This window comes from Ursus arctos, unplaced genomic scaffold (genome assembly GCF_023065955.2).
Source record: "Ursus arctos isolate Adak ecotype North America unplaced genomic scaffold, UrsArc2.0 scaffold_4, whole genome shotgun sequence".
In the NCBI taxonomy this organism is placed as follows: Eukaryota; Metazoa; Chordata; class Mammalia; order Carnivora; family Ursidae; genus Ursus; species Ursus arctos.
Window position 1 is genome coordinate 50,235,727 of NW_026623056.1, and position 18,162 is coordinate 50,253,888.

At 39.3% G+C, this 18,162-nt stretch overlaps 2 protein-coding genes across 3 annotated transcripts in view; one reads left to right on the forward strand and one right to left on the reverse strand.

Moving 5' to 3' along the window:
• The window catches only part of DCBLD2 (discoidin, CUB and LCCL domain containing 2), a 688,558-nt gene that overhangs the window by 36,529 nt on the left and 633,867 nt on the right, over window positions 1–18,162 (forward strand). The window lies entirely within an intron of this gene.
• Window positions 16,454–16,675, reverse strand: LOC113250463 (non-histone chromosomal protein HMG-17-like). The gene has a single exon (XM_026491962.4). The coding sequence runs from the start codon at window positions 16,673–16,675 to the stop codon at window positions 16,454–16,456; it is 222 nt and encodes a 73-aa protein (XP_026347747.4).

Consider the following 18,162-nt stretch of genomic DNA (forward strand, 5'->3'; position numbering starts at 1 on the left):
TCGTGCTCGCTCTGGAGCGCGGGTTTTCAGGTTGGATGCCCGTGCGCTCCCGAGCTCCTGGTCTCAGTCTAGTTCGAGTGTGCGCTCCGAAGCTCCAGTTTACAGTCTGATTGCGCATGTTCCCAGGCTCACGGTCTCAGTCTGCTCTCTCACGGGTGCCAGTCCGAGAGTCTGGCCGCCTCCCCAGTGCAGGTGGCTACTGCTTGCAGGTGCTCAAGTGCGGCGGCTCCCTCCCTCTTCCATTTATCTTCTAATATCTGTGCGCGGATTCATGGCTCCCCGCATCCTACCTCAATATTCAGCGCTGGAGATGTTCGTTTGTAGAGATCCAGATGTATTTTCCTACATCTTGGGCTGATTTCATGGGAGTTCAGATATCCAGCTCGATTCAGAGGACCAGCTGAAAAAAGGTCCCCTACTCCTCCACCATCTTCTTCCGACCCCCGTTCCTTGTTTCCTAAGCTGCGCTTCGTTCCCAAGGTAAGTCTCTGTTCCAGGAAGCCGTGACTCCCACTATTTCCCTCTCACTAATCTTGGAGGCAGTGGTTTGCCCTGTGTCCTCTCTTCTACTACAGTTACATGATGAGTTGTTGAGTTTTAAGTCTGTTCTGCTTTTCGCTTGCTACTGGGACAGAGTGGTGGCCTCTAAGCTATTTGCATGAAGAATCAGCAACTAGATGCCCCTCCCCCCCTCTTTGCTAGTTTTTCCCAGTTAAAGTAGAGAGCTGACTGAAGAGTATTAGTTGATGTAATTGCACAGAACAACAGCCATTTTGGAATCAGACCTTGCACCATTACTGTCCTGCCCTTGAGGGAGAACACAGTAAGTGGTAGCCAGGAAGATAGGCAGGGTTTATTTGTTTAGACCCAGTGTACCAGCTGAAAGGTGGAGATAGATTCAGGGCTAGGAAGGCTGTGTGACTAACACTGCGCGTCCTGTGCCAAGAGTATTCATCTCTCAGCATGAGTTTGTTTGGTCACTTCCAATTTTTATTTACTAGTGACTATATGATACTAATTTTTGCATTTATAACAGTTATTCTCATACCTGTTCATTATGTGGACTTCTATGAACAATTTTCCTGATAATCGTAGTATTCAAATGCCACTTTTGCTTGAGCATGTTGAATTCCCTACTTAGAATATCATTTGTTCTCCTACCTGATCATTATACTGACTTTTTTTTTTAAGATTTATTTATTTATTTTGGAGAGAGAGAGTATACTGACTTTTATAAATATCTTTTTCAACTACAGTTTTGTTGCTGTTGTGGAAGTATGTAATAAGTATTGTAATGTATCATCCAGATTCATCCTGTAGGTCTGTGGCACCCATTCCCACACCTGTGGGGAGTAATGGCTTTGGACACCTTACAGCTGAGTATCTTTGGAAATTTCTCTAGAACAAAGGGAGCTGCCTTGTTCAAGGGTCCCTTTCCCTGGAGACAGGTCACATTGATGTATGTGGGGGTACAAAGACCCTTCCTCCTTGGTTCAATCTGGAAAACTCTGAATAGCTATTCTAGCTCCAGGGCTTCTTGCAGGATTGGCTGAGGCCCTATTACAACTGTACTGCAGTTCAACTGACTCATTTATGGGTGTTCAGCCTGTGAGTCTGTTTGCTGGGGTACCCAGGTTAAATAACTAGTTGGTCAGTAGTGGTCTGAGACTCTACAGTGGAGTTTTGGGGCTGGGTCAGCTACTGGCAGGAGGGCAATGACAACCCTATCCCTGATGGTGGGTAGACTCTGAGCCTCTGGCATGCTGTAGCAGTGCAGTTAGAACATTCTCAAGTGGTGAATTGAGATGGGTTACAGTAAAGGAATATTCTGGTAGGATCAATGTCTCAGGCATTTGAGAAGTTAAGGTAAATCAGTGATTATTAGGCTAGTGGAATCAGCTGGCTTTTGGTATGTGTAAGCAATGCATTGGAGAAAACAATTAAAAGCTAAGGATGGCTAATCATGAATTTAAGGTGAAATGTGCAAAGCAGAGGGAGAATTTTATCTCCTACAAGCAGAGGAAGAGAAATTTGAGGATCAACTCCAGGGTTTGATTATGAGCATAGTGGAACTTCAGAGAAGGTTGAATTTTCAACCCCAGCAAGTCTACTTTAACAAGATTAGGGTCCTGGATAGAAAACAGTAGGACCCTGAGACTTGAAATGGGGACATCTGTGTTTATATCTTTAGAAACCTTGAATCTTCAGATCTTCTTAAACTCTGGACCCACAGAAGTGGCCCACTCCACACTGTTAAATGCTGGTCCTCCTTGCTTCTTGACAAACAGGATTTCAGAGACAATGTACACACTCCCTTTAGGAACTATCTTTACCTACACTCCTGGATGCCTGATCAAGAACTAGTGTTAATTCACAACATAACCCAGCCAGGGAGTGCTGGGCATGCTAAGGGAGCAAAGAGAATATATATATGCCCCCGGAACTACAGGGCAAGTCTAATATGTACTGGCAGGAGCCAGGAGGGTGTGTGTAATGTATTTATATCCTGAGGGTGCTGGATCAAGGGGTGGAGGTAGAACATCAAGTTGGATAAGGGAGAATTTATCTGCATGAGAGCACTCTTCCAGGTTATAGAATTTAGCACCATATCAAGAACCTAGGAGATGGAGCTAATATGCTGCTCGGATGGCTCTTGGAATCTTGGGAGAAATGAGAGCCCACATTAAGTGAAGTAGAAATGTCCAGACTCCTGTGGCAGACAGTAGAGGCAAGGATCAAAAGGCTGAGAGATCAGGGCCTGCTCAAGTAGATCTCTAAATATGTCTAGAACACTCACCAGCTGACTACACTCTATAGGAAAGCCTGATGGACATGTTATTCACCAAAGTGGTGAGGAATTTGGAAGACACACAACTGTGTGTCTGAGAAGCTGATTGATCACTGTCCTGTTTAAGTTCAGGCTGGTAAAAAGACCATGTGGTAGCACTTAACTCTAAACAAAGATATGTGCATTTATCATAAGGAAGAGCATTGTCTGCTTGGCAGCCAGTGGATCTGACCTGGATAGAGTTCTGGTGAAGGTTAAAAAAAAAATCAGTGTTCCCGGGGACAGGGTAGATGAAGAGAATATTACTTATAAGAATATTACTTATTTCATATTCACAAAGGAAATCAAGAATGGATGATCAAGATGCCAAAGCAGACACCCAAAGGAAAGTTGTACTTTCTGGACCCACTGACACAGGAAGAAGGCTGATCCCCATGAGGAAGGAGCCTATAACACCATGGCAAGTAAATATAGCGATAATTCCTCGATCCTTTCCCAAAGGGACTTACAATATTTACCCAAGTAACTGTCCATTGGGAAACAGGTAATAGCTAGACACTTTAAGGACTAGTGGACACAGTGTCTGAGTTGACATGGATACCTAGGTACCTGAAACATAATCATAGTACCCTTGTCGAGTGGGGATAGGCAGAGGCCAGGCGAGAGATGGAATCCTGGCCCAAGACTAGATCACATGGATTCACTGGAGCTATAGACTCACCCTGTTATTTCCTCAGTCCCTTAATGTATAATTGACATAGACATACTTGGTAGCTGACAGTGTATACATGCTGGCTTCTAAGCCTGTGGGGGTAATTGTTTTTATAATTTCCACTGGGAAGATTTTAGTGGGGGCATCTGAAACTGGCCTCCACTCCACTGTCAAAATGAATTAAAAACAACGTATATCTCGAGTAGAGGGGTGGTGACAGATATTAATGTCACCTTTGGAGATTTAAAGGATGCATAGGAGGAGCTCCTTATCACATCTTCATTTAATTCACCTATATGGCCCCGACAAAAGCCAGATTGGGTCTTAGAGGTTAGTAAATTCAACCAAAGGGTAGTTCCAATTATACCTTCTATATTTGCTAGAGCAGAACCTCAGGTACAAGGCCGATCTGAAAAATGCTTTATTTTCCATACCTAATAGGAGGATAGAATCAGGTCTCATTCACATGAGAGAAACAACAGTATATATCTGTGGTCTTACCCCAGGGCCCTGTTAACTTTACCACCCTCTGTCATAATGTGGTCCAACAGGACCTGGACCACCTGGAGGTCCCATAAAATATCACGTTGATTTATTGATGATACCATGTTATTTGGACCGACAAACAAATATGTTGGAGGCCTTGGTAAGATACATGGTAGGAAATAAACTGCAGATTCATTTTCCCAGCACATTAGTGAGGTGACCAGGATATCCCTCCAATGTGAAGAAACTCCTACCATTAAGAATGAAGCACAGTGCTTTGATGGCGCCTCTGGTTCAGAGGCAACATATTTCACACTTGGATGTACTACTCTGATAACATTTCCCAGCTGACACAGAAGACTGCTTGCTTTGAGTGAGGCCCAGAGGAGGAAAGGCTTTGGTGGCAGCTCAGGCTATTATTTAAGCCCTGCCAATTGGGCCTGCATTTCAGCAGACTTTTTGATAGTAAAGTATTTGTGGTGGGAGAGGATGTCCTGTGGAGATTATGGAAAGCTCTTGTAGAGCATCACAGTGTAGACCTCTCCGGTTTTGAAATAGTGGCATACCATCTGCAGCTATTGTAATGTGGTGTATATTGTAATGCATTTGTGGTAGCGAACTATAAACCAGTTGGAAATATCTCCTGGTTTGCTGCTGGATATGAGTGGAGGTGGAGTGTCTAACTTGAGACACGGGGTGACCTTGCAGCTAGAGCTGCTCATCATTAGCAGAACATTGTCAGACTCTCAAAGCTATAAGGTCAGACAGCAAACAGTAATCCATTTTAAGAAGGGAGTGGCATGGGGCGCCTGGGTGGCACAGCGGTTGGGCGTCTGCCTTTGGCTCAGGGCGTGATCCCGGCGTTATGGGATCGAGCCCCGCATCAGGCTCCTCCGCTATGAGCCTGCTTCTTCCTCTCCCACTCCCCCTGCTTGTGTTCCCTCTCTCACTGGCTGTCTCTATCTCTGTTGAATAAATAAATAAAATCTTTAAAAAAAAAAAAAAAAGAAGGGAGTGGCTTATCTAGGGTCAGGCATGAGCTGGTGGTCCATAGACACATGCCATCTAAAATGGCGTACCAGAGCCTCTCATTCATTTTACGGTCATGAGGTGTTCCTTAAGATCAGCTAATGGAGGGAGAATAAAAGCAGAGCTTGTTTCACATATGTGTAGGCTTGATATATAGGGGCAGGCTAAAAAGGATTCCTGCTATCCCACTTGGGATAACTCTGACAGTAGTGAGGGAAAATTCTCCCAATAAGCAGAGCTTCAGTAATCCACTTCATGTAGAAAGAAAAGCAGCCAGAGATAAGAATATACATGGACTCCTGAGTTGTAGCTAATGGTTTGGTGGTTGGACCAGGGTGGGGGTGGATGTGAAGAAAGGAGAAATATTAGGATATTAAAGAAAAGAATGGGAAGGAGGCACGTGGGTAGAACTAGCAGGTGGGAAAAAAGTGTAAAAGTCTTTTTGTGAAATGTTAACTCTTACCAGAGGGCATCACCCAAGGAATAAGTATTGAACACTAATGGACACATGTCTTGGCCAGTTGTTGTCAGCTAGCCTTTGCCATTGGTGTCCCCAGTGCTGGCACAATGAGCCGTATGGTAGAGGTGGAGGTTATGCATAAGCCTAACAGTATGGGATCTCACTCACCAAGACTGTTAGAGCTACTGTCACTGCAGAATGTCCAAAACCTCACCAAGACACTTCTTTCCTACATCCTCTATGAAGCAAAAGCCTTAATCTGTGTGTGGGTAAAAGGCCTTTGCATCTGGGGGAAGTGAATAGAAAAAATCCTCTAACTCTGAGGGAAGCACAGGTATATATTTGTTCCAGGTCTAGAACTGCAGCTGGAGGAGGGGTGGGAACACTGAAAGTAACACATACTCAAGACTCAGTCACACAGTGCATGTCTAACACTGAGTGTTCATCAGAACAGAGGCTCCCATCGCACCCCTCCTCCCCAAACACCAGGGCAATTAAGTGTCAAATAACAAATACCAGCTGAAAACTCCTGGCGGGGGGGTGGGTGGTGAGAGGGGGGTGTCGCAACAGTATGGAGCCATCCCTTCTCTAATCCCTAAATGTGAAGGGTAGGTCTAAGACTGAGGGATGATAAGATGTTAGGAAACCCCTCTAGCAAATATGTTGCTACCCTAAACACAAGAGATTGCTAGAGTATTTGAAGGATGAGGTGTATTGAGGGTAACCATAGCAATAACAAACCTCTGAACACACCCTTCTCCAAAGAAGATATACAGATGGTAAATAAGCATATGAAAATATGCTCAACTTCATTAGTCATTAGGGAGATGCAAATTAAAACTACAATAAGATATCACTTTATATATATTGGAATGGCTGGAAGAAGTAACTGATATTCCAGATGCTGACCGCAAGTGGAGCAACTGGAACTGCTGGGAACTGCTCATAGATATGCAAAAATCTATAGTCAGTTGGAAAACAGTTTTTCAGTTTCTTACAAAGTTAAATATGAACTTACCATATGATCTAGAAATCCTTCTAGGTATTTATCCAAGAGAAATGAAAACTTGCGTTCACACAAAATCTGTATGGAAATGTATAGTACCTTCATTCCTATTTGCCTCAAACTAGGAACAACTAAAATGTTCTTCCTGTAGGTAACAGATAAACAAACTGTGGTACATTTGTACCATGAACTTCTACTGAGCAATGGAAAGAATGACCTATGACTAATACAACAAGGATGAATCTCAAATTTGCCTTGCTAAATGAAGGCAGCCAGACCCCAAAGGTTACATGTTGTGATTCTATCATATAACATCCTAGGAACACTGTATGGAGGGAAAATGAATCAGTGATTGCCAGGAATTAGGGCTCAGGGGTGGAGGCAGTGCATGAGGGAATTTTTGCTGTGATGCAACTGTTTTCTTTCTCAACTGTGGTGGTATTAAAAGGCTCCATTTATTTTTTGATACCCATAGAACTCTACATTACCAAGGGTGAATTTTATAGATTGTAAATTGAAAAAAAAGAAAATCTCAAATTGCAAACAAGTTGAGGTGACCAAAGGGAAACTTTGATAAGTTTAATGAGATAAAAATTTAAAACTTTAGTAAAACATCAGTAATATAAAATAAAAACCTCAAAAAATAAAAAGATGAACAATAGACAAAAGATTAATATAATTAATATGTCAAGATTAAGTATGTCTCAAATTAAGAGGCACAAAATAGAACCTGAAAATTTTCAGAAAAGGAAAGACAGTGGCTATTAAAAATAAAAAAACATTTTATTCTTACAAGTAATAGAAATGCAAATTAAAGGAAATGTAATATGTCCAATATCAAGTTAGGATAGGCTTACAAAAAATATTAAAATCTAGTTAAGGCTGGATTTGTAGAATTGTAAAGGGTGTACCTTTTTGGAAAAAGAATTTTGCAAAGTATGTCAGTAGCCTTAAACATATTTTTATGTTGATCCAGAAATTCTCCTTGTAAAGTATTCTAAAGAAATAGTTACATGTATATAATATATGTAGGCTACATTTATATATACAAATATATATAAGAAATAATTATATTTATATACACACAAAAATGCCAGTGGAAGAGATATTTATAAGAGAATACATTTGAGGGGCCGCCTGGGTGGCTCAGTTGTTAAGCATCTGCCTTTGGCCCAGGGCATGATCCCGGGGTCCTGGGATCGAGTCCCACATCGGGCTCCCTGCTCCCCTGGGAATCTACTTCTCCCTCTCCCACTCTCCCTGCTTGTGTTCCCTCTCTTGCTGGCTGTCTCTCTCTCTGTCAAATAAATAAAATAAAATCTTTTAAAAAAATAGAATACATTTGAAAAAATCTAATTTTTAACACTAGAAAAATGTCTTAATTTAAGATATATTGTAAAATGGAGTATTATGCAAGTATATAGTGTTAATTATAAAGCACCTTAACGATAATTATGACATGAAAATAGTAAAGATAGAATTAAATATCATATGTCAACATATGATAGACTTCACCAATGTATTAAAATTGGCTATCTCCACCTGGTAGAGTCATAAGTAAATATTATTTTCCCTTTCTTTTTAAAATATGTTTCAGCCCTGCCCCAAAGAGAATTTTTAAAATTTTATAACCTGAAAAAAAGTACTTTAAAAAGTACCTTGGGGTCTGAATAATCTTCTAAGAATCTTCTTTCTGGTCCTGAGCTACGTTGATGGAGGTGAGGGGGCAAAGAGTAGCTCTTTTCCCTAGTTGTCCTAGGAAAAGCCTGGTTCTTTAAGTTAACTATTTGGCTGCTTTGGCTAGTATAAAGCAGGTTCAAGGATCCTTTCTTGGAAAGCTCACTCAGTCTCACAGTTGTTATCTCAAACTGGGAAAAACATGGGGTGTATGGTATGGGACTGAATTGTTTTCTCTAAGGATGTGAAAATAGAAAATATCTTGTTAAAACTGTTTGGGGAGCAATCTGGCAATATTTAACAAAACAAAACAAAAAACACAGACACAAATCTGTCAACCCATCAATCTCTATCCTGGAAATCTAATCCATAGGAATGAAAGTGCTGGCATCTAAAGATACATATGCAGTCACTTCTGCTGTAACGCTTTACTTTAAAAATGTGAATTTGTTCCAGTGCAATTGATATATTAGGGAACACTTTGAGCATAACATGAATTTTGCTTTGGCTTATGCACAATTTCCTTTGCAAGAAATACTAAGGGATGGCAGGAAACTGCACCCAGCTGAACCAAGCTGCCTGGGAAAACACAAAACACAGACACCTCATACATCTCCAGCTACCTCAGTTCTGTGTGTGTGTTAGGAGCCACACCTGTCCACATCTGGTGTTAAACTTTCCATCTGATTCCAGATAACCCTCCTTCTACCACTTCATAATAACTCACAAGCTACAGTGCTTCTGATGCCCACTTCCTCAAGCAAATTTCAGGTCTTTTTAAAGGTTGAGTGCCATATCTATTGTATTTATGTACTTCTTATCCACTTCTGTATAAAATTGTTCTACCATTGTTTTTATTGATTCCTATCTTTTTTAAAATGTTGTCCCCCCCCCTTTTTTGGTATATTGTTCCTCTAACCCCATATCATGAGAAGCCCTGTAGTTTTTATTGCACAATTTTATATAGCTAGGTGATTTTTAGGGTAAAAGGACATAAAATAATTAATTAAATGCAACTAGAGCTTTTAAAAATAAACATAATCCTAGACGATGAGGGCTTCTTAATTTGTTGCAGGATCTGGATTCATAAATAATTCCCTATAATACAAATCAGATTGTGACTTCTCAGGGGCTGATAGGCTTCCCCAAAAGACAAATGGTGTGCTTTAGGAGTGTAACTGAGGGAGAAATACTGTACTGGCTAAACCTCAAAATGTTTTTGGCATCGTGGGGAGGATGAAGTGCACATAGAAAACATCACTACAGAGAAGCATGTGACAAATGTTAAATAAGAGTTGTGAGTGGAATATCCTAGGGTTTAGAAGGTTCCGTTTCTGGCTGAAGCCTGTAGGAAAGCATCATGAAGGAGATGGATGTAGGATATCTTTAAATTATAGATGGAACTTTTATGTGAAAGTTTTAAGAGCAGGTTTCAGGGTTTGAGGAAACAAAATATATGTTTTAAATAGTAATAGTCTGGAGGAGTTGAGTTTAGGTTTATTTTATAAACATGTGAATATCAACTTAATGTGGTAGTTAAGTACCAATCAGAAATCACAGATGAAAAGGTGTGAGTATACGTGGCGGTCACGTTCTGATTTCAGGAAAAACCACATTAGCCACTTCTCTTATGTTCTCTCATTGCATTTATTAGTCAGAAGAACCACTCAGGTAGACTGGCCTTCGGAGTTCTAGTTATAAACCATACTTTATTGTCTGGGGCATTGAACAAGGCACTTTACCTCTCTAGCTGGATGTTTCTCCTCTTCGAAACGAGGATGTTGAATAAGATGGTCTCAAGTTTAGAATTCTGCAGTTCTTTGATAAGTTTCCATGGATTTGCAGGAATCATGCTGTTTTATATCTGTCCTTTAACTTTACCAAAATAAGGGTTCTTAAGATCTGGATTTATTTGTCATAAAAGAGTAGTCATCAAATGGAGTCCCTTATTTGCATGAAAGGAGATCTGTGAACTGGCACATTCTGATATGCTGGCTGATACCCACCAATTCAGTTCATTCTCTTTGCAGGAAGAAAGTATAACCTGTTGGTATAATATCATAAATTATACATTCACTATAGCTATTCAGAAATTGTGGAACTTTTTCCCCTTGAAATGTCACAATGATATTGACAGTGAAAATTCATTACATGCAACCATGAATATTAATTCTTGCTCTCTTCCAGAGGCCTCAGAGAGGCACCTACTCATGTTTCCTCTGTGCCCATGATATTTCTTAAAGACACACATACATTTCCCACTCACAATATTAAAAACGCTATCTTCAGGAATAAGAAAATACAAATAATATATGAAAATCAGAATTATAAACAGCTCACTGTGTGTACATATGGCTTCTTATATTTAGGAAGTAAGTTATAAAATATCAAAGCTGACTTCTCTTTTGGCATTAGTGAGAAAGGATTGGAACAAGCCTTTAATGGAAGAGTAATAGCCTGTAATATGTTTTACAAAGTCATTAGCAATGTCTTAATAGATTTATTTTCTATTTGAAATTGTCATGTTGGAGGTTAGGGTTTGGCCTATTAACCCAGTCTCCTTTTCTGTTGAGCGCATTGTAGTAGGTGGTCTCCAAAGCCTTTAGCTTACAAGCTTACAAGCCCGTTATAAACAGTTTCCTTTCAAAAAGTCATGAATTTGTAACAGATGGAATATACATGAACACACAATTTCTTCGAATGGCTCTCAGTTTAGAAATAGGTCTCAGAAATGTATGAAATTTGGTTTTGCATAGTTTAATTTGTTATGAATTCTTGAATGATTCAAAACATACTTTGCCATTCAGAACATTTCCAAAATGACTCCTAAACTGAGGAAGAACTTGTCATGAAATAGTGCAAAGTAAACATAAAATCATACCTATGCTGTAATAAACATTATTGAAGGGGAGGGAGTGGTCTCTCTCAGCTAGCAAGTGAGGATATTTGTTTCCGGTGTTATTATTTTTGCTGACTTACAACGGTTTGCTATGACACTGTTGTCTTTTACTGATTCTCACTTTATATTTTTGAGACAGAAATAGTCTATCAATTTTGGATTTAAAAAGAAGGCCAAATTCCTAAGTGCACATTGCTACTAGTGTTGCTGTAAGAATTAATAAATAACTTTTGAATCAAAATATAAGGGTACTTAGCAGTAGCCACAAACCAAAGTATTCTCAAAATTCAATCTTTTCTTGTCATTGTTCCAAGTTCTCATTCTAGAGTTAGGAGAATGCTGGCTTACCCTGCTTTCTGCCTATGATTTCTGTGTTCTGCTTTGATTTTCTTGTGCTTTCCCTCAATGCAAAAAATATGTGATTCAATACTTTGTTGACCCCTATTCTCATTTAAATGCAGATTGGGGGTTGGCTTCCACTTCCCCTTGGAGCAGGTATACCCCAGTTCACACTGATCAGGTGGCTATATTGGTGGGAAAAGCAGAAGAGGAAAGGATGTGCTATCCTGGGGTTTGCTGCCTGATTCAGAGAAGAGAGCTTGTCTGCAATTATTTTACATTGGAGCTTAGTGATTTGCTTTGTCCAGGCCAGTTTGGAAGCCTCTCATGACCATTATTGTTTGTTTTGATTTATGTTGGATTGAGAGAAATGTTGAAGCTTTTATTTTATTTTTTTTCTGAACGGTTGCATGTTTGTGTTTCAGTTTTACTGTTGGAATTGCCATGCAGCCTGAGCCAAGGTTATTTGGTCCTATTGGCTTTTGATTTCACATATGCCAAGGAGTTTGAAGGAGTTCCAGCAGACAGTTTGTTGTTTTTCAAAGTAGTTAGTTGTTTGTCAGAGTTCTGATCATGCCTGGAGGAAGATCTTCTAAGGCAACTTGAGAAAGCTATTACAATAAAAGGAATTTGGAAACATGAGTTCTGTTACTGGACTCAATCACTGAATATTTTGGATCAGGTTCTCCGCTTTCTCCCTCAGTTTCTCCATCTGGACTATGGGAATGTGATACAATACAGGGATGGTGTTGTGATAGGCCATAAGTTTGAATTATAAGGTCTTGGCAAATATTTCAAGGTCCCTTTTAAAAGATGCATATTTGAAGCTACACTTAAGTAAGCAAAAATTATTTAAGATGTTCATTCTGAAAAAGCACCATAGGAAGATATAAACCAATAACCATGCCTGAAACATTATTCTAGAAAGCCAGATGCAAACTGTATAGAAAACATAGTCAAGTGTGATGCACGTGGAGAATTCTCATCAGACAGCTGAATTAAATGGCAGACGGACATGTAAAGTCTTGGTATGCGGGGAGATTTAAAATGTAGGTGTTCACATTTAATGCAAGGAAGGTATTTTGTGGCTAAATTTTCCATTGATTTGGATTAGTGCAAACACACAATAGCTACATTACTCTGCTTTTCCAGTGTTTATCATAAAGACATTTTGTCTCTGATAGGAACAGAAGTAAATTAAGTTTGGGACTAGAAATTTGGGCCTCGTGTTATACGGAATTCTTTACAGGAGTCATGATACTCGTTTGGCGATTTCTTTTGCATGTGCTTCGGTTTCATGAGCCTTCCTGCTTCTTGATCTGACCTTTTCAGTACCACATTAAACTGTCAGTTTCTAGTGCTTATTTGGAACATTTTCAGAGTGAGCATATGGATTTTATAGTAAGTCTATATAACACCATTTTGACTCCTTGGTAACTTTTTCTCATCATAATATTATTTGCATTATATTGAATCATGTATATTTTGCTGGGCCAGCATGGGATTAGGATGTAATATAGAGAACGTGTTTTAAAACCATTTATGTAAAAATGAGAATCTGGATGAATGCCACTGCAGTCTAGCTATTGACTGGCAGGATATATAATGCACACTTTGGGCACGGAACATAATTTGAAATGATTTAGTAGGAAGAATAAAACATCTTTACTGAAATCCAAGGGGCAAAGGAATACTTTTCACTGCAGTTTTTTAGAACTCAAGCAAAGAACATGAATATTTATGTACATTCTTATGGAATACATAAACTGATATCATTTAATTTGGATGCTCCAAAATAACTTAATAGAATACATGGACAGACAATTCCCTATAGTTTAGGTACCTAAAACCATGAGATTTTTATTTCTCTTGAAATTCTCATCTTTGAAAACAATTCTGGAATGCTAATTACCAGGAGGTCTGTCAGGAACAAGCAGAACGCAGATTTGATTTGGTTTCAATTCATTCATGCTCCACCCAATACTGGATTTAGACAATGAAAGGTCTGCCTGAGGACTGCATAGTGGTCAGGTCAGGACCACCCAAATGTTAGATGGCTAGTGGAACTCATGCAAAGATCATCTAAGGACCCCCACCAACAGCTAATTCCTTTAACACCATCTCTTACATAGTGATTTAGAATTTATAAAATGCTTTCATATCCTTTCCTCTTTTGAGCCTTACAAGATCTTTTGAGTAAGGCAGATAAAAATAATCCAATTTTGTAGGTGGGGAAATTCGGGCTTGAAGAGACTAAGTAATTTGCCCACTTTACAAAATAGTGAGTGGTACCAGGGCTCATTTGCAGTTCTTGGGACTCTGACTCCAGTGCTCAGCCTGCAGAAGACACAAGTAAGATAAGGCAGGGAATATATCTGTGAATTATGGAAACAACTACTTTTCTTCATCTGCGCTTAATAATGGACTGAAGTACTCTGGGCCATCTTAATTACTTAAATATCCAGATGCTCAAAATTCTCTTTAGTGCTGCCTAACTGATGTGGCCACTTCTGTTTTTGTCTGAGGGATTGGAAAAAATCTTTCAGTATTCCAGGTCATTAGTAACACCAAATGTGCTAGCAAAAGCATTTGATAGCTTTCAGTTACAGAGTGCAATTCTTGTCAGGTGAAAATGGCCTCTGTTGTATTTGTGTTTAATGAGGTTTATGGTTTGTTGCTGAGTTAAGGAACATAAAAGGAAGAGAAAAGCCATCGGCATGGCAAGCACTTTCTCTCTTCCTGCAAGGCTTCTCCTCTTATCAACTTGTCTCCAAAAATTCTGGGCATGAAACAAAAGGGGTAGACTGGCAACTGCTGCTTGTGGAGTCAGAATTGCTTCCCAGATGGCCCTTTAAATTTTGATCAGTGCTGCCTCAGCTTTTAAATGCTTTTACCTTCCTGCTAGAATCTTGATTCCTTCCAACCGCTACAATTCTGACTTAACCACCTCAAAATGCAATGCCATATAACCCTGGGAAATGCCTCTTAAAGCTCAACTATTCCTCAGGGGAATCTTATCTCTGCCCATCCTGGTCAGTTAGTGTTTTCCTCCAGTGGGCTGTCGCACACAAAGTAGGAAATCCACAGCCTTTTAATCCAACCTGAAAGGGAAATTTCCCAGCAAGATGTAAGGAAAGAAAGTGAGCCAGGAAAGAGGAAGAGATTAAAAAAAAAAAAAAAAAAAGACTCTAAATGACAAAAGTAACCAGTTAACAATTCTATGGTCACATAAATAGTTTTGGTCATAGAAATTTAAAGAGACATATTGTTCAGTTTACAAATGTCTGTGTGTATATATATATATATATATATATATATATATATATATATATATATAAAGCTTTATGTTATATATATGTATATATATATTACAGAAAAGATCTTTGGGGATTTTTGAAATATTTCTCTTTTACTAATTTGATCATCAATCAGTAGTCCAGAAAGTTAAAATATATGTCAAGGCAAAAGTAATTGATTAATTTTTCTTAGGGCATCTAATTTTCATTTCCTTTTTTTGGTTTATATGCAAATCACTGCATATTTTGCTGGGTAGGGTGGATCACGGGGAGGGAGGATACGTGGGATTCCTAGCCTCAAGGTGCTACATTAAAGGAAGATAAGAATAGCTCAGTTAAAACAGATTGGGACTAAGTTACAGTAGTTTGCTGCACCCCCCTACCTCCCATCAGTTACCTGCAGTCAGCTTCTGTCCGGAAGCAGGTGATCCTTCTTTAGACTTACTTTCAGAAGGTCATTGGTAGCGTAATGCTACATCACAGTGTCTACATCATTCATCTCACTTCGTTTCATCACGTGGGCATTTTCTCATTTCACATCATCACAGGAAGGGTGAATACAATACAGTAAGATATTTTGAGAAAAAGGCATGTTCACATAACTTTTTCTCAAACTGTGTCCAACTTTATTAAAGTTTCTTTTCATAAACAATCACGGTATTTCCGGCAGGACATGAGCAGTCAGTTGTTAAGAGTATATAACAAATTTCACTCATATGTGGGATTTAAGAAACAAAACAGATGAACATAGGGGAAGGGATGGAAAAATAAAATAAGATGAAAATTGAGAGGGAGGCAAGCCATAAGAGATGCTGAACTGTATGAAACAAACTGAGTGTTGCTGGAGGGGAGGTGGGGGAGGAAGGGGTAATTGGGTGATGGGCATTAAGGAGGGCATGTGATGTGATGAGGACTGGGTGTTGTACGCAACTGATGAATCAATTCTACCTCTGGAACTAATAAAAAAAAAAAGAGTATACAACAACTTTCAAATTTTCTTCAGTGCACTACCAAAATCAGAAAGCCACTATAAAACTCAATGCAGTCTTCATGTGATGCTCTGAACAGGGAAAGTTTAGAGTGAAAGCTGACAGTTCACATTTAGCACGTTTCGACAACATTTCACAAGCCAACCCAGACTTTCAGGAAATGAAGTGAAAATGGCAGAATTATCAATCTGAAGATCCACAGGCTAAGGAAAGAAGTCTTTTGAGGGATGACATCTCCATGGTGACACTGTCAAGTGCAGATTACCTGACATACTGGGAACCTTGCTTGGCGTCAGGTTCCAACAGGTCTCTGGGCTTAAGGGAATCAAATCTATGATGAAGGCAGAGAGGGAGAAGAGGACATAAAAAATGAATTTTAGTTTTTCCATACCACAAGGCGTTTGTGCCAAGGTGCCTAATGTGAATCAACATCAAGGAATCCATCCTCCTGGGAACCAAGAGGAAGTTTCCCAAAACCAGAAGGAAAAGGTGTTTGCCTCCTATATCAATATAGCTTCAGAGATATTCTGTAAGTGACATATGCCCTTCCTCCAAAACAACAATGAAATGTTCTGGGGCTAACAACATAGCTTAAAAAAAAGTAAAAAAAAAATTCTTTTTTTTTATAAAACTTGATAAAACTTTTTAAATAAAACTTGATAAAAAATAGTGTTTCAAACTGTACAGCCATCAGAAGTACACAGTTATCAAAACTGCTCATGCTTTACTTGGCATCTCCAGCACCATCAGCTTTCTGTGTCTGGTCTGCAAATCATCTCTGTTTTGCAGGGTTATTCCCATCCTTGCCAACATCAGCTTTCCCCCTTTTCCCTTTGGGTACCTTCCCTCCCTTCTTTGAAGGGGCCTTTTTAGGTTTGGGCTCTGGCTTTGGAGGAGCATGTTTAGGAGATAATCTTGCAGATCTTCTCTGTGGCTCATCTTTCACCTCGGTTTTATCTCCTTTAACATTCTCTTTCCAGCCTTTCTTGGGCATGGTGGTGACAGCGGGGGTCATAGGTGCTGGACATGGGCGTGCAGCAGTATGTGGGCTTCGGTTGGTACATGGGTTGTTCTCACCTCTTCTTCTTCACACTATTCCACGTAAATTTTATTGTAGTATACTATAGTTATTCTTTCATCATTAGTTACTGTTATTAATCTCTTACTCTGAATTTATAAATTAAACTTTATCATAAGTATGTACGTATAGGAAAGCTCATAGTATATATGGCGTTTGATTCTCTTTGAGGTTTCAGGCATCCACTGGGAGTTTTGGAAATTATCCCCCACAGATATGGGGGAACTACTGTATGTGCTAAGACCGTGAAAGTTTACAGACCACAGAGAAGGGAGACAAGGTTCTGTAAAAGACATAGGCTTTTCTTGAGACTAACTAAAGGTCATGAAATTTTACTCATTTCGTTGAGTTTTCAACACTCTTTTATTTTTCTTCTACTTCTGTCAAGAATTATTTTCAAATAAGGGTAATTATTTGGAGTGAAACCTGAGATAAAGCAGATTCTGCTCCTTCAGCTGAATAAGTGCCAGGCAACTGACAGAGACCTCTGATTGGTCAGGCTGGTGAGATATCACTTGTGATCCTAGTTGAAGGGGTAACGCTTGGGACCCATGTTTCATTGAATACTTGTTAGAACTCATGCTGGGATTCTCCGAATCAGCTAGATGCCACAGGTATAATAACTAAAGACCTGTGGCCAGATCATTTAGAGAGCCCTAGAAAAGCAGACTTTCTCCATTAATTTCTTACATTTGGTAGGTTGTTTTCAGTATAAATAGACATATCCCAGCACTTGAGAAGACATCTTAAAGGTTTCGAGGCTTTCTTTCCCTTCAATAGTTTGACTAACTTTTTATGTGTTTGTTTTTTCAATAACATATCAAAGGTGAAAAATCACTTGACTCACTAAACTAATTTAGCATAACTGGAGGTTACTGAGATGATCTATGTCGTCCTTCATCCTGCTTTCTGGAGGCAGGATTCATCAGTTGTTACAGACTCCATGCCTGTTAAAAAGGTGCTTGTTAGTTTTTAGGACTTCACGGCTATTTTTTTTTTTTTTTCAAATAAAATCCCGTGACTTCCCTCAAGCAAGAAAATGATAGAAAATTGGAATTGTCTTTCATTTCTTAATTCTCAGACTCAAAAAGAGAGGCAACTGGAATTATCTTTCTCTTTCTGTGTGTTTCTGGGGTGTGTGTGTGTGTGTGTGTGTGTGTGTGTGTCTGTGTGTGATACACCACAAAATTTTTTTATGAGGGAAGAAAAGAATACTGGTCAAATAACTACATAAGAAAATTTCAGGGAGAGTTTTCGTCTTTTCTTTGGGTGGAGAGATGCACATAGATAGTAGTCTGTTCTATAGATAGAATGTTTTAGGTCAATGACTTTGTTTCTACCTTCATCTACCTCAGAGGAGAGGAGGACTTCCTGAGTGCAAACATATTTTGTGGGGTCTTTGT